This window comes from Pygocentrus nattereri, chromosome 8 (assembly GCF_015220715.1).
Source record: "Pygocentrus nattereri isolate fPygNat1 chromosome 8, fPygNat1.pri, whole genome shotgun sequence".
Lineage (NCBI taxonomy): Eukaryota > Metazoa > Chordata > Actinopteri > Characiformes > Serrasalmidae > Pygocentrus > Pygocentrus nattereri.
This window is the reverse complement of record NC_051218.1, coordinates 23,224,237-23,245,180: the sequence shown is the minus strand read 5'-3', so window position 1 is coordinate 23,245,180 and position 20,944 is coordinate 23,224,237. Positions and strand designations below refer to the sequence as shown.

Here is a 20,944-nt window from a genome sequence, read left to right as displayed (position 1 = left end):
ATGATAAACATACAGCAAGCATAATAAGCAATGCTGAATGCTTTATTTCATTCTTTTTTATACATTTAGAGTGTTAAAACAAATCTGAATATTCATACTGCTAAATATAATGATATCAAAACTATACCATCACATCATCAAACAACCCACAATCATAAATACAGACTATTCTAAAAACTCTATCATGCATGTTCTACCTGCTGAAAGGGTGTACTGGCTCATAAGGTTTCATGTTGGTGTGTTGTGCTCAGACTTTGATGATCATAATTTTTAGATGCTTTCTCATCAGCTCTCAGCAGCTTTAGTCCACAGAAATCCTGCAGGCTTAAATAGGCATTAAAATAGGCTTTAACTAGGAGCTGATCGTCTTACAAATAATGATAATTTATACATATTAACATACATTATTTGAAAACTACTGAAGGAAGACATACAAATGATAATGAAACAAACTTTGGTGCTCACAAGACTTAATTTTCCCTCCTTTCACATTTCAGATTGTTAGTTAAACCTGTCAGCTTAAGGTTTTTGAAGATTTGATTTATAGCTGGTCAAACTAGAATTTTATGGAGCAACAAATGAGAATAAAGAATTTACTGCCAGGTCAGGCTGCTGCTGTAGAATCAGGCGATGTGGAATTCCAGGTTAAACACCTGATTCAAATATTTTCAGGAAAAAACTGCCAATTCAGTTTTGCCAACAAAAATAAAGCACTTAAAAATGTATAGATTGACTGAATAAAACACCATGAGTACCCTCCACCAACCCCCCCAAATTATAACTCTTCAAATCTGCATGACTCATGTGACGTATTTATCATTAAAACAATAAATTTCAGTTTAAGACAAGGAGTTTGCATCTAAACGTTATCCTGCGGGTAATCATTTTATTTTTATAATGTACCTGTAATCTGGTTACTGACTTTAACTGTAACTTTTTTATCCTGATTACGTAACAATGTTACATGTATTTCGTTACTACCCCAACCCTGGCAGTAGACCATGGAAGCTGCTTGTCTTTCTTAAATGTTTAAGTGAATTCATATGTATAACATATGGAACATATGGAGCAGGCCACCACTTTACAATTTCGAATCATCTAGCCAGGTCAAATGTAATAAAATGCTTCTCCAGCTATTCCTGCAGAACAGAAAGATATCTGTGTTTTCCAAACCAATATCCAACCGTAGTTAGTGTTTTTGGTACACTCACATTGGTCTGGTTTAGTTTCAGCTTTGTTTATGTCACATGATAAAGGTAAGATTTGAGATATAGAGCATTTTTATAGCTGAAATATATTTGTGTGAAACCCACTCTCTGCCTGATTATTATGTGTGCCCTCATGACAAAAAGACGATAAATTCTGTAAAATTCTGATATTAAGTTGTGATGTTCTGTTTCAGAAATCTGTTGTATTTTTTCTGTTGATATATATATATATATATATATATATATATATATATATATATATATATATATATATATTAGACATAAGTTGGGGGTGTTTCCACAAAACCAACTACACTAGCTTTAAAGCTAGGGTTAAATTCTAATTTAGGGATTATAGCATTTAGCCTCATTACTAAACAGGATAAAATTAAAATTCCCATAAAGATGCATGCATCCATGTGGCTGAGTGAGTAGGTAGATGAGAGACATAGGTGGAAACAAAGAGAAAGAAGATGAGATGAGAGATCTTACTGCTTTCAACCTGGAGCAGGCCTGAGGCCTTTATCATGGGACGCTGGCAAACCTTACTGTCAATGAATCAATGAATATATCACTTAGTGTATGAACAGTGAACAAGAGTTTCACACGAGTGTGTGTATTAGTGTACATAACCTCCACTGTGATGACAGAGCAGACGCTGATCTGAGTTGGCAGCTCCCTAGTGCCCTGAGACTCACTGCATGCAGCTTTCATTCTGGCTACTGGAAAACAGCTGACCTCTGTCCACCCTGCCGCCTCTTTCTCTCTCTCTCTCTCTCTCTCTCTCTCTCTCTGTATATATATATATATATATATATATATATATATATATATATATATATATATATATCACTACTGTTGGTCTTAAGTGTTTGTATAGAATGAATGGTTTTTGCTGTTTTTAGCAGTGTGTCCATGCAGAGTGGATCAATACTCTAATCAGAGAACGAAGCAGGAATGCAGGGGGGGCTGCTGGGTGTGGGTTGAGTACAGACCTGTGTGCTGTCTGCACGTGACAAGCCTCTTACCTGCTGGCAAAGTGCTCAATCCGGCTGTGTGTGTCTGCATGTGGTAGCCTGGGAGACGAACAAGGCCTACAAGTACACAGACACATACATCAATACATGAATGGCGGCTTGTTGGGTGTGAATGCTAGTGCTTGACTATGTGTGTGTATTGTGTATTGGTGTGTTTGTGGTGAAACCACCACTATGACACATAAACCTCCCTCCTTTTATTCCGGTCATCACCCTAGCACTTATTATTTTATTCAATTCAAATCAAATGCAACCATGCTTCTCATCATCTGTAGTGGCAAATGAACAACCGATTGTGTTTCTTTAATGCTACGGTAGCTGTGTGACACACACTCACGTCTCGCCACTCTCTGCCTCCAGGACAGTCTGCACTGGTAAGTAGCCTCTCTGAGGATGTTTGCTAAAGTACTGCTTTGATCGGAACTTGTTCTTCAGAGTCTTCGCAAAGTCCCTCATCTTCTCCCCTGAGGTGGTCTACAGGATAATTACAGAAAAGAACAATGAAGGGAGAGGTGAGTGAAGGAGAAAGAGGGAGAGGAACAGAGGCAAAAGTGAAGGGAGAAGATGAATAAGAGTGGTGAATTAGCCAAAAATGGGGCAAAAGAAAAAAAGGAAATAACAAACTAACATAAGTAGTTCATCATCAGTTGCCTTTGGATACAATATTCTTCTCCAGGCTTCTCTCCCTTTATCTACAAAATAATCATCTTCCTCTAAGTTTATATAAATTCATCTTCAGCCAAGCAGCAACTGCAGCCAGCTTATGACAAAGACCTAGGCAGCCCCAGTTAGAGTAGCACAGTTATATATGCCTGTGAGAAAATCATTAAGCAAATTGCCTCGTACTGTATTTCAGTCCTCTCCTTGGATCACCACCTTATCTTGGTGGAGGGGTTTGCGTGCTTGAATGATCTTAGGAGCTATGTTGTCTGGAGCAAAAGCTCCTGGTAGGGTCTCCCATGGCAAACTGGTCCTAGGTGACAGGTCAGACAAAGTGTGATCCATAATAACCCCTATGAAGACACAAAAGCAGGACTTGTGTACCCTGCCCGGAACAGGGTTACCGGGGCCCCACCCTGGAGCCAGGCCTGGGGGAGGGGCTCGCCAGCGAGCGTCTGGTGGCCGGGCATTTACTCATGGTGCCCGGCCGGGCCCAGCCCGAAGGAGTTACATGAGTCCCCCCTCCCATCGACCCACCACCAATGGGAGGGGCAGTAGTAGGGGTTCGGTACGTTGTGGATCGGGCAGTGTCCAAAGGCGTGGGCCTTGGCGTTCTGATCCTCGGTTGCTGAAACTGGCTTTTAGAACTTGGAACGTTACCTCACTGGCGGGGAAAGAGCCTGAGTTGGTGCGCGAGGTTGAGAGATACCGGCTAGATATAGTCGGGCTCACCTCAACACACAGCTTGGGCTCTGGGTCCAATCTCCTTGAGAGGGGCTGGACTTCTTTTCTGGAGTTGCCCATGGTGAGAGGCGGCGGGCAGGTGTGGGCTTTCTCATAGCCCCTCGACTCGGTGCCTGTATGTTGGGGTTTTCTCCGGTGGACGAGAGGGTAGCTTCCCTACGCCTTCGGGTTGGGGAACGGGTCCTGACTGTTGTCTGTGCTTATGCACCGAACAGCAGTTCAGAGTACCCAGCCTTCTTAGAGTCCTTGGGAAGGGTGCTTGAAAGTGCTCCTCCTGGAGACTCTATTGTCCTACTGGGGGACTTCAATGCTCACGTGGGCAATGACAGTGAGACCTGGAAGGGTGTGATTGGGAGGAATGGCCTCTCTGATCTGAACCCAAGTGGTGTTCAGTTTTTGGACTTCTGCGCAAACCACAGTTTGTCCATCACGAACACCATGTTTGAACACAAGGATGTCCATAAGTGCACATGGCACCAGGACACCCTAGGCCGCAGTTCAATGATTGACTTTGTAGTGGTGTCATCGGACTTGCGGCCATGTGTTTTGGACACTCGGGTAAAGAGAGGAGCTGAGCTGTCAAATGATCACCACCTGGTGGTGAGTTGGATCAGGTGGTGGGGGAAGATGCCGGTCAGACCAGGCAAGATATCGGGGGAGGTGGGGGACATTGACTCAGAATGGGCCATGTTCCGTTCCGCCATTGCTGAAGTGGCTGACTGTAGCTGTGGCCGTAAGGTAGTTGGTGCCTGTCGGGGCGGTAATCCTCGAACCCGGTGGTGGACACCCCAGGTGAGAGATGCCGTCAAGCTGAAGAAGGAGTCCTACCGGGCATGGTTGGCCTGTGGGACACCAGAGGCAGCTGGCAGGTATCGACAGGCCAAGCGATCTGCGGCTTCAGTTGTCGCCAAGGCAAAAACCCGTGTATGGGAGGAGTTTGGTGAGGCCTTGGAAAGTGACTTTAAGTCGGCTCCGAAAAGATTCTGGCAAACCGTCAGGCGACTCAGAAGGGGAAAGCAGTGTGCCACTAGCACTGTATATAGTGGAGATGGTGTGCTGCTGACTTCGACTGAAGACGTCATTGGGCGGTGGAAGGAGTACTTTGAGGACCTTCTCAATCCCACCGACACGTTCTCCAGTGAGGAGGCTGAGTCTGGGGACATGGGAATAGGCTTGTCCATTACTGAGGCCGAAGTCGCTAAGGTAGTTAAGAAGCTCCTTGGTGGCAAGGCTCCAGGGGTGGATGAGATCCGCCCTGAGTTCCTCAAGGCTCTGGATGTTGTGGGGCTGTCTTGGCTGACACGCCTTTTCAACATTGCGTGGACATCGGGGGCGGTGCCACTGGATTGGCAGACTGGGGTGGTGGTGCCTCTTTTTAAAAAAGGGGACCGGAGGGTGTGTTCCAACTACAGGGGAATCACACTCCTCAGCCTCCCTGGCATGGTCTATGTAGGGGTACTGGAGAAGAGAGTCCAGCTTATAGTCGAACCTCAGATCCAGGAGGAGCAGTGCGGGTTCCGCCCTGGTCGTGGAACACTGGACCAACTCTTCACCCTCTCCAGGATTCTGGAGGGTTCATGGGAGTTTGCCCAACCAGTCCACATGTGCTTTGTGGATCTGGAGAAGGCATTCGACTGTGTTCCCCGGGGTATTCTGTGGGAGGTGCTTCGGGAGTACGGGGTACATGGCTCTTTGCTACGAGCCATTCAGGCCCTGTACAAACAAAGCAGGAGTTTGGTTCGCATGGCCGGCAGTAAGTCAGACTCGTTCCCAGTGAGAGTTGGACTCCGTCAGGGCTGCCCTTTGTCACCGATTCTATTCATAATTTTTATGGATAGAATTTCTAGGCGCAGTCAAGGGATGGAGGGTGTCCGGTTTGGTGACCTCAGGGTCACATCGCTGCTGTTTGCAGATGATGTGGTCCTATTGGGGACATCAGGCCGCGAACTTCAGCTTTCGCTGGATCGGTTTGCAGCCGAGTGTGAAGCGGCTGGGATGAGAATCAGTACCTCTAAATCCGAGACCATGGTTCTCAGGCGGAAAAGGGTGGAGAGCCCTCTCTGGGTCGGGGATAGGCTCTTGCCTCAAGTGGAGGAGTTCAAGTATCTCGGGGTCTTGTTCACGAGTGATGGTACAAGGGAGCGGGAGATTGACAGGCGGATTGGTGCTGGGTCAGCAGTGATGCGGGCTCTTTACCGGTCTGTTGTGGTAAAGAAAGAGCTGAGCCATAAGGCAAGGCTCTCGATTTACCGGTCGATCTACGTTCCCACCCTCACCTATGGTCATGAGCTTTGGGTAATGACCGAAAGAATAAGATCGCGAATACAAGCGGCCGAAATGAGTTTCCTCCGCAGGGTGTCTGGACTCTCCCTTAGAGATAGGGTGAGAAGTTCAGTCATCCGGGAGGGACTCGGAGTAGAGCCGCTGCTTCTTCACGTCGAGAGGAGCCAGCTGAGGTGGTTCAGGCATCTGGTTAGGATGCCTCCTGGACGCCTCCCTCGGGAGGTGTCACAGGCGAGTCCACCTGGGAGGAGACCCCGGGGAAGACCCAGGACACGCTGGCGCGACTATATCGCCCAGCTGGCCTGGGAGCGCCTTGGAATCCCCCTTGGAGAGCTGGTGGAAGTGGCTGGGGAAAGGGAGGTCTGGGCTTCATTGCTTAGGATGCTGCCCCCGCGACCCGAACCCCGGAGAAGCGGAAGATAATGGATGGATGGATGGATGGATGGATGTATTTCAGTGCAGAAACAGGAAGTGTGTGGAAAGGCTCAAGATGTATATGTACCGGGGTGTAGTACTCCATGATGGGGTAGTGTAGTTTTTTGCCTTTGGTTGTTCGGCCGGTCAGGAAACACATCTGGCAGATATCCACATTGAACTGCTTTAGACTCCGGTACCTGTAACAACAGTAGGACAGAGACTGTGTGTTTTTTTAATACTAACTAAAATTAAACAAAATCTTGCTATCTCTGATTCACACATCTTGCCCTCTAGTTGTTACAGCAGATTAGAGAAATAGGAAGCTAGATGTGCTCCAGATAAAAATGTCCCAACAGGAAAACCTTGCTAGAATTGCCTGAACATGAAAACTTTGTTAAAAACCATGTACTATGAAAAGTGCTCTGTGGCAAGAAGCCCACCTGAAGCCCTTGATAGGGCATTGTTTACAGATGTAGCAGCGCGCCTGGTGTTTGGCAGATTCAGCCACTGTCACACGGTGTAGTACAGGAAGCCACACTACTGATTGGGGCTCCAGACTCATCCACTCAAGGAAGTGTGACACCTCAATGGCTGGCTTCCCTGGGGCCTAGCAGTGGAGAGAAATACAATGCTAAAATGAAAAATACAACATAAAGGGCTGCACACACCATAACATTGAATTGCCAATCATATTATCTGAGCAATATTCATTGCTCTAATCGTGCATTAAGGGTGTAACACTTTCAAAACAGTATCAAAAAATCTAATTTGAAACAGTGTATCAAAGTTAAAACTATTGCCGATACAGCTCTTGATCTTATCTGATGATCTCTTATTTCACATCTTTTGTAGAGATCACAGTCAGTGATGAAAACTGAGCATCTGGGAGCATCCTAGAGTAAAATCCTGGGTAATACTACACATACACTCAAATGACAACTTTTTTGAAATGTATAAAATCTTAGGCTTACCTTTTTTTTTCTAATGGCTCACATGGCAGGCATTGTGAAAGTTCTGCTTTTGTTTATTTAGGCCTATCTTTCGTATATATGATTAAACCACTGTGTAATCAAGACATTTTCATCACATAAAATAAAATTTGAATTCGAAAAAAGCAAATCTTGACCTCAGAATCTGAAAATATATGTTTTTACACCCCTACCATACACTGACAAGGTATTTGCTAGTATTACCTATCATATTTAAAAAGGAACCACAAACCCTAAGCATCAAGAAAAACATTTAGCACCCCAAACTGCACACAACTAAAATAATATATTATTTCAAAAACCACCAGAAACATTATATAAGGCCCTAAAATGAGCTAATGCATTTGAGCTAAAACCTGACGCGTATTACAGGGTCGCAGCAGGAGCGGATGACAGGAAGGAAACCTAATAAAAGAGTGAGTCGTGAGGCTCAGAAAAAATCCGTAATGTGGTAAATTCTCATTAAATGCGCATCAAAGATGCATTAAAAGGTTTATTTCCCCAGGGCCCTCTTTGTAGCCCAGGCAAAGAGCCATAATTAACGTGAATATCTCTCACATGGCCCATAGCTGCCACTGCCGCTTGAGTGTGGCACCTCCTGAAAATACATGTATGTATGTGTGTGTGTGTGTGTGTGTGTGTGTGTATGAGAAGGATAACAGGCCTGTACTGAGGATCTGGAAGATGGTAAGTAATACACACTGTGACGGCAGACAACTTAACTGCTCAAGGATCATTTGCTACTGTCCATGGTGCTGAAACCTTTCCTTACACCCAAGTTTAGCTCCCTGGTTAAAGACAGTCCCTGGTTATATACATCCTCAGTGTGGCTGCACTCATAGACCCACATCAGCTTAGGCATCCCTAGCCACTCATCTCATCACAGTAAATGTAAAAGATCAGCACTGGGAAGGGGAAGGTGAGTTAAAGAGAGGACACTCCCTCACCTCTCTCTGTCTCTGTCTCTGTCTCACACACACACACGCACGCATGCAAGCACGCACACACACACACGTGCACACACACACACACACACACACACACACACACACACACACACACACACACACTTGCAATTCACTCAGCTACTCCCAAGTTCAGCTGTGCTATTTTATCAGTGTGACTTTATTAATGCTGTAGGTGATAAATTGCCAATTTGGGAAGTACTGATTGGCACTACAGTACTTATTCATCTGCTAATAAAATCCTGAAATAGAACAAATGTGGAAATGAATGGATTTTAATTATGTGTGGCTGGTATCACAGCCATGCTCTTGAATGGGGGAGGATTTAATTAAGGACCAACTGAGTATTATAAGTTTAAGGGCACTCTCCAAAAACCCAGGGACCCTGCACCAAATCACTAATTAGTTCACCCATGAGGTAAGTGGCATTAGCTCATTGTGGTTCCAGAATTACAGTCCTATTCAGGTAAAGACAAACAGAAAGATACTGCAGCAGGTACTGCAGATTGACTCTCTCTAGTCATTTGACATGTGCTGCTAAGAATAGAATAGTCAATTCTATAGGACTGCAAAAAGGGGTGCAGTCTTCTAAAGTGGTCACTGTATGGTGAACCCATTGCTAATTCTTGCTCACATCAGTCTGAATGATTTACAGCCAGTAAGCATACAAATTTGCTGGCAAAAACAAATTCTTATCATGGATATGTTTTCAAACTTGATATCTAAAGATCAAGCAGGAGTTAGCTGCATTAGTTCAATCCACTTAATAAATTCTATTTTTTAAAGTAAATTATTAAATTATGAGAAGTGGGAGTCTATTTTCTAAGAGTGTCTAATTATTTGACCTTGTCACACTACTTTTAAGAATATTTTTAGTTCTTGTTTTAAAAAATCCAAAATACACTGCTCAAAAAAATAAAGGGAACACAAATAACACATCCTAGATCTGAATGAATGAAATATTCTCATTGAATACTTTGTTCTGTACAAAGTTGAATGTGCTGACAACAAAATCATCAATGGAAATCAAATGTATGAACCAATGGAGGCCTGGATTTGGAGTCACACACAAAATTAAAGTGGAAAAACACACTACAGGCTGATCCAACTTTGATGTAATGTCCTTAAAACAAGTCGAAATGAGGCTCAGCATTGTGTGTGGCCTCCACGTGCCTGTATGACCTCCCTACAACACCTGGGCATGATCCTGATGAGGTGGTGGATGGTCTCCTGAGGGATCTCCTCCCAGACCTGGACTAAAGCATCCACCAACTCCTGGAAGGTCTGTGGTGCAATGTGGTGTTGGTGGATGGAGCGAGACATGATGTCCCAGATGTGCTCAATCGGATTCAGGTCTGGGGAACGGGTAGGCCAGTCCATAGCTTCAATGCCTTCATCTTGCAGGAACTGCTGACACACTCCAGCCACATGAGGTCTAGCATTGTCCTGCATTAGGAGGAACCCAGGGCCAACCGCACCAGCATATGGTCTCACAAGGGGTCTGAGGATCTCGTCTCTGTACCTAATGGCAGTCAGGCTACCTCTGGCGAGGGTTGTGCGGCCCTCCAAAGAAATGCCACCCCACACCATTACTGACCCACTGCCAAACCGGTCATGCTGAAGGATGTTGCAGGCAGCAGATCGCTCTCCACGGCGTCTCCAGTCTATGTCACGTCTGTTACATGTGCTCAGTGTGAACCTGCTTTCATCTGTGAAGAGCACAGGACGCCAGTAGCGAATTTGCCAATCCTGGTGTTCTCTGGCAAATGCCAAGCGTCCTGCACGGTGTTGGGCTGTGAGCACAACCCCGCATCTGTGGACGTCGGGCCCTCATACCATCCTCATGGAGTCGGTTTCTAACTGTTTGTGCAGACACATGCACATTTGTGGCCTGCTGGAGGTCATTTTGCAGGGCTCTGGCAGTGCTCCTCCTGTTCCTCCTTGCACAAAGGCGGAGGTAGCGGTCCTGCTGCTGAGTTGTTGCCCTCCTACGGCCTCCTCCATGTTTCCTGGTGTACTGGCCTGTCTCCTGGTAGCGCCTCCAGCCTCTGGACACTACGCTGACAGACACAGCAAACCTTCTTGCCACAGCTCGCATTGATGTGCCATCCTGGATGAGCTGCACTACCTGAGCCACTTGTGTGGGTTGTAGAGTCCGTCTCATGCTACCACGAGTGTGAAAGCACCACCAACATTCAAAAGTGACCAAAACATCAGCCAGAAAGCATAGGTACTGAGAAGTGGTCTGTGGTCCCCACCTGCAGAACCACTCCTTTATTGAGTGTGTCTTGCTAATTGCTAATGATTTCCACCTGTTGTCTATTCCATTTGCACAACAGCATGTGAAATTGATTGTCAATCAGTGTTGCTTCCTAAGTGGACAGTTTGATTTCAAAGATGTTTGATTTACTTGGGGTTATATTGTGTTGTTTAAGTGTTCCCATTATTGTTTTGAGCAGTGTACATCTTTTTCTAGTTTTCAAAGTTTTTTTAAAACAATTTCATCATTTTTTTTCCTGAAATGTTTGCTTCTAGACTAAGCTATGACACAAAAAATACCCCCTACAGGCTTTCACCAAGCATGGAATGAAAAGCCAAGCTGCTTATAAAAACCTTGCCATTAATGTAGTGCGGTTCATCAACAGCTGAGCTAGTATTTCAATCTTATGGTAATACCTGACAAAGAACAGAATACATTTACTCATATTGGCAGGACTATTGCATTGCTTCATGGTTGCTTAATAGTTCGCTAGTATTGGGTCTATTTATCATCATTTTCCATTTTTCTCCCTCTCATGTACACAGATAACTGAGGCTACAGAATACAGTCAGAACAATAGTTATCAAGATAATATTTTATGATTTTATGATCAACATTTTTGCTAAATATGTTAAAATGCTCTTGAAATTACACAATAACCTGCACAAGTAGCCCCAGTACCAGGTATTACATTTTTCCTGGATTCCTGGATATATATATAGCCAGCCACTTCTATGGAGTAAACCTTCCTTCTTTCTTTGTCTACATTTATTCTCTTCAGTATCTTTTTTTATGTCTGAGAAACCTAGCAGGCTAAAGAATGAAATAAAAGAGAGAAACAAATAAAGAGAAAGAAAAACAGAGAATGAGAGAGAGAAAGAGACTCTTCTTTCTGGCAGAGTGGAAAATCTCATACTTTCAATCGGTTGCTTGAGGCTTACCATGCGGAAGCAGCTCCGCACGCTGGGCTCCACATTGCTTCCCCCAAAGGCTGCTACCTCACCCAGCTGGCGGGGGATCTGAATAGCTTCATGCAGCAGCAGGCTGAGGTGCTTCTGATCTGTCAGACCATTTGGTCCACACACCTGTCTGAATAAGTCTGAAACGCACACACATACCCAAAGAAAAAAATAATAATAATGGGACTGTGCATTACAGAACATAAATAATGTAAATAGTAAGTACAATATTTAATCTGGGAAATGTCCAGAAGGGAAACTCTATAGTGAAAACACACATTAGATGATCAAGATTCTCAGCGGGAATCCAATGCAAGACGGTTAGCCAATTTCTTCGATTTTACAGGTGCTAAGTGCTGGAGTTTGCACATGTACTTGCCCAGGGCACTTGTGTAATTGGAGACCATTTGGTGTTTTCCACAGAAAAAAACTTAATTGACAGGTAGGCTATAGACTAAATGCCTCCACATATTTCTGGATCATCCAGTATACATCGGGGTCTCGGTGTCACTGATTTCCAGGTACAGATCCCTCCAATGCAGAGAGTAGTCTCCAGGGAGCCAACAAGGCTGCTAATACTAGTTTTGAAACCTTGCCATGAGGATTTTTGCACCCAGAGACTGACTGTGTATCGAGCACTTTGCAGAATATTTTGTTTCTTTTTTGCTACTGCAAGGCGCTAGTATAACTCCAGAAACAGGGAGCACTCTTATCAATTGGCATATACACAAAAAAACCTCTAAAATATATATTATCACTCACGTTCACCTGCCATAGCTCTCCATTGTGTCCACTATGTGCACACACTAGCAGTAACAGCAGATGTGCTCGTACTGGTCTTAAACAAACTACTGCCTCTAGCAGTGTCAGTGAGATGTGCGATCAATCACCTGTGTTAACTAGCAGCTCAACCCAAAACATTCGCTGCCTCATTGAAGAGGACTTCAGACGTGGCAAGCTAGTTATCAAGAGAAAAAAAAACATCTCAGAATAAATGTAAAAGCCACATTTTCATTGAATTTTTAGAAAATAAGGGGAACCACGGGCAGGCAAAGTTATATATGATATGTTATTTTTATTGTGATAATGATAACACAGTCCAGTTTTTTGGGGTATATCTTGGGTACCATTAATACATTTTGAACTGCATGTGAACAGCTGCATAAAAAAACACCAATCACAAAGGGCCTGTAAACAGCAAGTATCTTGATGTACAAGTTTTCCACCACCTTTTTTGGTGCTGCATTTTGTTTTGCGAAATCTCATAAATCCTACACAGATATATATATATATATATATATATATATATATATATATATATATATATATATATATATATATATATATATATATATATTATGTACTTTGAAAATATCTTCTAGTATCATAAAATTTGTATTGTACCCATACCTAGCCATATACTGTCTTTTAACCAGTCTACATAGTGTTTGAACTGATGAGAGGTGGCAGATGTTGTGCTGAAAGTAAGTGGGCCTGCCTCTGACCCACTGAGCCAAAATCTGACTACTCCTTCTACCAGCCTCTCTGAATGGTAGATGATTCTCATGCATCATGTTGTAAAAGTGGCTAGACCCCATAAAAAATGCCCTGCCCACACCAACATAGCTATAGAAGAAATATAAGAGTACAAACGAACATAGAAAAAGGACAAAGGAAGTACCTCACAAAAAGTCATTGGTTGCCTACTGGCTAAGCATAGGCTTTGTGTTTTAGTGAAACAAAAAGGCTTTCAGCATTATTGAAGTGTTGCATCCATTAGGCTAAGTGGATGTGTGTGTTTGTGTGTGTTTGTGTGTGTGTGTGTGTGTGTGTGTGTGTGTGTGTGTGTGTGTGTGTGTGTGTGTGTGTGTGTGTGTGCATCTGAGTGTGCTATGTTTTCCTCTTCTTGCAGGAATATAATGTCCAACTGATGGGAAACCATGAACATATTTAACATATTTTTACACGCTGAAATATATTTATTTATACATATTAACAAAATTTTAACATATGTAGAAATTATTTTTGTATGTAGGTTATGTGCAGGTGTAGTAAGCAGTAAACTACAGTAAACTACAATAAATACAGTAATACAAGTGTGTATTTGTGTTAGAGAGAGGGGCTGATATATGCATCCACAGAGACAAGGCTTTGTTGTCTAAGTGAATGCTGTGGTGCAAGCTTGGCTAACTCTTACTCACATCTGTATTTCTCTTGGACATCTGCGTTGCATAGACTCACTAATCCCATCTTGAAGGAAAGCACCCGCATCTTACCATTACGACCACTGTGAAGAAGACAAAAGAACAGATGTTTAATGCTTTTAAAATGTGTAACTGTTCATAAACAGTAACATACTTTTAAGCATTTACAAACCCATTTCCAAAACAGGTGAGATGCTGTGAAAATGTGAACAAAAACAGAATTCAAACCTTTAAATGATATGCCCATCTTTTTTTTTGAAAATAGAGCTGAGAAATTTTATTGTTTAAAAAAAAATACCTATTTTGAATTTGATACCAGGAACACTATTCAAAAAGTTGGGAAAGGGGTATGTTTACCAATGTTGCATATCCTCTTCTTTTAACATCACTCTCTGTTTGGGAACTGAAGAGACCAATTGCTGTTGTTTTCCTATGCTCGCATGTTATAGGATTTCCACTGCTCAACAGTTCAGAGTCTCCATTGTTGTATGTTTAATTTCATAATGTACCAAAGTCTGGACTGGCTGCTGTTACAATATGTGCAGAATGTTGTCTGACATTGTCTTGAGAACATCATCTGGATATTTTGTTTAGCATTAACAGTGCCTTCACAGAGGTGCAAGTCACCTATGTCGTGTGCACTAATGCACCCCCATACCATCATGGGCACTGGCATTTGAACTGTGATAACAAGTTGGACTCTTCTCTTTGTCCTAGATGAAGAGGAGTTCTTGATTTCCAAAAAGAATTTCAAATTTTGATTCGTCAGACCACAGGACACTTCTCTACTTTTCCATCTTATATGACCTTGGGCCCAGAAAAAGTGTCAGGATTTCTGTATATATATGGTTATATGGATATATATGGTTTAATCTTTGCATGGTGCAGCTTTAAGTTGCATTTGTAGATGCAGTGATAAGCAGTTTTCATAAGCATTCCTGAGCCCATGAAGTGGTTTCCACTACAGAATTTTTTTTGCAGCCAACTAAGGAAAAGTGTATATATATATATATATATATATATATATATATATATGTACTAATTTATGAAAACAGCCAACAATCATCATAATCATCATTATCATCATCATTATCATCACCGTTAACTGTTCAGTCCAGATAGGGTCACAGTAGCAGTTGAGAGAGCAGAGAATCTCAGACGACCCTGTCCCCCGCAACTTCCTCCAGCTCATTCCTGGGGACCCCAAGCCACTCCCTGGCCAATTTGGAGATATAATAGGATGACCCCTGGGTCTTGTCCCGGTAGGCCGTGCCTGTTATACCTTCACTGTGAGGCGTCCAGGGTGCATCAGGTGCCCGAACCACCTCAGCTGGCGCCTCTCAATGCGGAGGAGTAGCGGCTTTACTCTGAGGTCCTCCTAGAAGACTGAGCTCCTCACTCTATCAAATAGAGTGTAGCCCACCATCCTATGAAGAAACCTCGTTTCCCCTGCTTGTATTCATGATCTTGTTCTTTCGGTCATTACCCACAACTCATGACCATAGGTGAGGGTCAGGATGTAGACCAACCGGTAACAGAGAGCTTCGCTTTTTGGTTACAGTGACCGCATTACTGCTGCCACCTGTCCCAGCCTGAGGCTGATGTCACGATCCCTCTTCCCATCACTCATGAACAAGACCCCAAGATACTGGGGAGTGGGCATACCATCCTTTTCTGGGTTAAGACCATGGACTCAGACTTGGAGGTGCTGAATTGCATACCAACTGCTTCACACTCAGCTGCAGTTGCACCAGTTTGCAGCTGAGTGTGAAGCGGCTGGGATGAAAATCAGCACCTTTAAATCTGAGACCATGGTCCTCAGTCGGAAAAGGGCGGAATGCTCTGTCCAGGTAGGGAGTGAATTCTTGACCCAAGGAGGAGTTTAACTATCTTGGGATTTTGTTCACGAGTGAAGGAAGGATGGAGCGAGAAGTTGACAGGTGGATTGGCGCGGCGCCTGCAGTAATGCGGACCCTAAACCGGTCCGTCATGGTGAAGAGAGAGCTAAGCCAGAAGGTGAAGCTGTCGATTTACCGGTCTATCTACATTCCGACTCTCACCTATGGTCACGAGCTTTGGGTACTGACCGAAAGAACGAGATCGCGGATACAAGCGGCTGAAATAAGCTTTCTCCTCAGGGTCGCCGGGCTCTCCCTTAGACATAGGGTGAGAAGCTTGGCGATTCGGGAGAGGCTCGCAGTAGAGCCGCTGCTCCTCCACGTTGAGAGAAGCCAGTTGAGGTGGTTCGGGCATCTGGTAAGGATGGCCCTTCCTAGGGAGGTGTTCCAGACATGTCCAACGGGGAGGAGACCCCAGGGAAGACCCAGGACACGTTGGAGGGATTATATCTCTCGACTGTCTTGGGAATGCCTCGGCATCCCTCCGGAAGAGCTGGAGGAGGTGGCAGAGGAGAGGGAAGCCTGGGCCTCTTTGCTTAGGCAGCTGCCCCCGCGACCCGGATTCGGATAAGCAGTAGAGAATGGATGGATGGATGGATGAATGGATGGATGGATAAATATATTTTTACTGTTTTCTGATCTGGAGTTAGGATAAGATAATGAACTTGTTCATACATTTTCAAATGTATTTATTTTTGAATGGTACACTTTTATGATTAATATTTTCCCATGCATTTTAAAATACATGTATTGCACAATATATATGGCTAATACGGCAATATATTCTGAAATACATTTTAATGTATGTACTATCTTAAGTCAGCACTATCTTCGCCAATGATATTGTGTTCAGTTATGTTTCTGAGTCAGTCCAAGTCTATATTTAATAGTTTTGATATGTACTTACAAATCAGCAACTGAATGTGCAGAGAGTGTCATTTAAATTTAAACTGCATAGTAGTATAATTGTTTTGTACAAACCTGTGTTAGGTAGAGAGAGACACCTAAGGGGGTGTCTGTGGGTATAAGGTATACTGTTACAGGTTATAGCCCATGTGTTTGAATGCACAGCATAATGTCCTGATCATCAGCATGAAGAACTCAGATAAGCTATAAATCCCACACACAGATGAGCATAATTTTTAACTTTTTTATTTTGAGTATTCACAAGAGTTCAGAACAGATATCCGATTAACCACAGGGAAGGAAAAACAATGGTTAAAAAAGGATTTTGGCCAAGAATAATGTAGGACTGAGTAATGGAGTCTGCTTCCCAATGAATGAAAGGTTTGACACTGGTGCTAATGAGGACTTTCTATCTTCTACACAAGAAATTTCTTAGACAATGTGTCAACATGTTATTTGTCAAAGAAATATACACTGCTCAAAAAAATAAAGGGAACACTCAAATAACACATCCTAGATCTGAATTAATGAAATATTCTCACTGAATACTTTGTTCTGCACAAAGTTGAATGTGCTGAAAACAAAATCACACAAAAATCATCAATGGAAATCAAATTTATTAACCAATGGAGGCCTGGATTTGGAGTCACACACAACATGAAAGTGGAAAAACATACTACAGGCTGATACCAACTTTGATGTAATGTCCTTAAAACAAGTCGAAATGAGGCTCAGCATTGTGTGTGGCCTCCATGTGCCTGTATGACCTCCCTACAACGCCTGGGCATGCTCCTGATGAGGTGGCAGATGGTCTCCTGAGGGATCTCCTCCCAGACCTGGACTAAAGCATCCGCCAACTCCTGGACAGTCTGTAGTGCAACGTGGCATTGGTGGATGGAGCGAGACATGATGTCCCAGATGTGCTCAATCGGATTGAGGTCTGGGGAACAGGCGGGCCAGTCCATAGCGTCAATGCCTTCATCTTGCAGGAACTGCTGACACACTCCAACCACATGAGGTCTAGCATTGTCCTGCATTAGGAGGAACCCAGGGCCAACTGCACCAGCATATGGTCTCACAAGGGGTCTGAGGATCTCATCTCGGTACCTAATGGCAGTCAGGCTACCTCTGGCGAGCACATGGAGGGCTGTGCGGCCCTCCAAAGAAATGCCACCCCACACCATTACTGACCCACTGCCAAACCGGTCATGCTGAAGGATGTTGCAGGCAGCAGATTGCTCTCCACGGTGTCTCCAGTCTATGTCACGTCTGTTACATGTGCTCAGTGTGAACCTGCTTTCATCTGTGAAGAGCACAGGACGCCAGTGGCGAATTTGCCAATCCTGGTGTTCTCTGGCAAATGCCAAGCGTCCTGCACGGTGTAGGGCTGTGAGCACAACCCCGCATCTGTGGACGTCGGGCCCTCATACCATCCTCATGGAGTCGGTTTCTAACTGTTTGTGCAGACACATGCACATTTGTGGCCTGCTGGAGGTCATTTTGCAGGGCTCTGGCAGTGTTCCTCCTGTTCCTCCTTGCACAAAGGTAGAGGTAGCGATCCTGCTGCTGGGTTGTTGCCCTCCTACGGCCTCCTCCACGTTTCCTGGTGTACTGGCCCGTCTCCTGGTAGCGCCTCCAGCGTCTGGACACTACGCTGACAGACACAGCAAACCTTCTTGCCACAGCTCGCATTGATGTGCCATCCTGGATGAGCTGCACTACCTGAGCCACTTGTGTGGGTTGTAGAGTCCGTCTCATGCTACCACGAGTGTGAAAGCACCACCAACATTCAAAAGTGACCTAAACATCAGCCAGAAAGCATAGGTACTGAGAAGTGGTCTGTGGTCCCCACCTGCAGAACCACTCCTTTATTGAGTGTGCCTTGCTAATTGCCAATGATTTCCACCTGTTGTCTATTCCATTAGCACAATAGCATGTGAAATTGATTGTCAATCAGTGTTGCTTCCTAAGTGGACAGTTTGATTTCACAGTAGTTTGATTTACTTGGAGTTATATTGTGTTGTTTAAGTGTTCCTTTTATTTTTTTGAGCAGTGTATTTTCATTGTTTCTGGATTAAGTTAATAGTAGTTAGCTTAATTAGTGAAACAGTTGTGCTAAATATGAGCAATAACATCAAATTTCATTGACTTGTTAGCCACAATGAAATGTAATGACACCCTTAACAGTTAACTAATCACTTCAGTATCTCTGCACATCCCTACAATATATAGTTGCATGCAAACTGTCTTGCATCAGTTGTTCATTAATTGATTCATTGTTTTTGTCAGTTAATGGTTAATCATTCACATCCTTAGTACAAACTCAGGAACACCACTTTACCAGATACTAACATCAGCATGACCCCAACTGTTATGCCACTGCTCTGTCAGCGACACTGCTGTGTTGGGAATCACCCACAAAACAAATAACGTCTGGTCAACAACAGTCCTGCCAGAAACGAGCCATTGATGAATGGGGTAGAGTATGTTTAACACAATGAGTGTTACAACAATCTGTACCTACATTCTAACACTGCGAGTGAGAAGTGTGGGACCAACTAGCTTTTCAATTTTTTTTTTTAATACAAATGAGTTCCTTTTTACTGTCAGTAACTAAAATTAGTAAATACTGATAACACATTAACAGATTTTTATTTAATGGTTTTATAGAAAAATGTAAACATTTTTACAATCTTTGTAACAGTGCTACCTTGGAAATAATGGCATACCCTACACATTAGCTCCTTGTTATGAGTACTCATCAGCATTCAAACCCTTCAGGTGTTAAAACCACCAGTAGGTCAATAGGTAGAATTTTATTATCACACTGGGGAAAATTTTCATTGTTACAGAAGAATACATAGTAAGCAGATAAAGAGCAGTAAGTAGACAAAGATGTACATCATACAAAATACTAAATATAAGATATACTATAGAAATAAATACATAAACAAGGCATCTGTTAGCAGAAAAATATAAAAAAAATAAAAATAGAATTAAGAAACTATACAAATTTACAGTTTACACATGCAGTTTATGGATATTGCACATTTCTGAGCAGGTAATGACTGGATATTGCACAGAAATTGTAGATATTGCACAGTAATAACTATAGATATTGCACAGAACTTGCGTATGTATTGCACTTGTACCATTCTGTCAGCAGCAGATATTGCACATTAATTAGAGGTAGGATAAAATATAGGTCAATGTGGTGTGTTCATGATAGAGTGCACTATGATAGAGTGATGAGTGAATCCATAGTGTTTTTATGATGGAGAGTATCTGAGTCTCTGCTTGGGGAGATTTTGATTGTAGAGCCAAACAGCAATGGGGGAAAAAGGAGCTGTGGTATCTATCTTTTCTGCATCGCAGGTGGAGAAGCCTGTCACTGAAGGAGCTGCCGAGTACTGCAACTGCCTCCTGTAGTGGGTGAGAGGGGTTGTCCATTATGGATGCAAGTTTGACCAACATCCTCCTCTCCGCCACCTCCCCCCTTGGGTCCAGCGCACAGCCCAGGACAGAATTAGCCTTCCTGATAAGCTTGTCTAGCTTCTTCCTGTCTGCTGCTTCAATTCAGATTCCTTTATTGATCCCAGGGGGAAATTGCAGTAATTTAATGCCACCTCCCCAGCAGACAATGCCATAGAAGATGGCTGATGCCACCACAGAGTCATAAAAAGAGTAGAGAAGTCCACCTTGCATTCCAAAGGACTGGAGCCTCCTCAGCAGGTGGAGTCTGCTCTGGCCTTTCTTATACAGGGTGTGTGTGTTGTCAGACCAGTCCAGTTTGTTGTTTAGATGAACACCCAGGTACTTGTAGGTCTTGACAATCTCAATGTCACTTCCCTGGATGTTCACTGAAGTGGGTGATGGGAACTTAGTCCTGCGGAAATCCACCACCAACTCTTTGGTTCTAGCCGTGTTGATCTGGAGGCAGTTCTGCTGGCACCAGTCCACAAAGTTCCTTGTAACTTCTCTGTATTCCCTTTCATCATTGTCTGAGATGTAGCCAACAATGGCAGAGTCATCAGAAAATTTCTGGAGGTGACAGGTTGAGGTGTTGTGGGTGAAGTCTGCAGTGTAGAGGGTGAAGAGGAATGGGGCCAGGACTGTTCCCTGTGGGGCCCCTCTGCTGCAGAGTAGTGTTTCTGATACACAGTCCTTAAGTCGCACATACTGCGGTCTGTTTGTGAGGTAGTCCATAGTCCATGTGATGAGATGGTGATCTACCCCTGCTCTCTCCATCTTGCTCCCTAGTGTTGAAAGCATTTGATAGATCAAAGAACATGATTCTAACAATGCTTCCTGCCTTTTCAAGATGAGCAAGGTAGTAAGTAAGTTATTGCATTCTCCACTCCAGCGCCTAGCTGGTAGGCAAATTGCAGAGGATACATAGCTGGTCCCATCAGTG

General features: G+C 43.6%; 1 protein-coding gene across 2 annotated transcripts in view; it reads right to left on the bottom strand.

The window, feature by feature from the left end:
* The window catches only part of drp2 (dystrophin related protein 2), a 165,411-nt gene that overhangs the window by 25,267 nt on the left and 119,200 nt on the right, over positions 1–20,944 (bottom strand). For both annotated transcript variants that reach the window (XM_037540306.1, XM_037540307.1), the window contains exons 12-17: positions 13,724–13,809; positions 11,505–11,662; positions 6,790–6,956; positions 6,435–6,546; positions 2,583–2,719; positions 2,237–2,302 (exon numbers count right to left, since the gene is read on the bottom strand). In XM_037540306.1, coding sequence (XP_037396203.1) covers positions 2,237–2,302; positions 2,583–2,719; positions 6,435–6,546; positions 6,790–6,956; positions 11,505–11,662; positions 13,724–13,809 — 726 coding nt within the window. The remainder of the gene's footprint in view (positions 1–2,236; positions 2,303–2,582; positions 2,720–6,434; positions 6,547–6,789; positions 6,957–11,504; positions 11,663–13,723; positions 13,810–20,944) is intronic.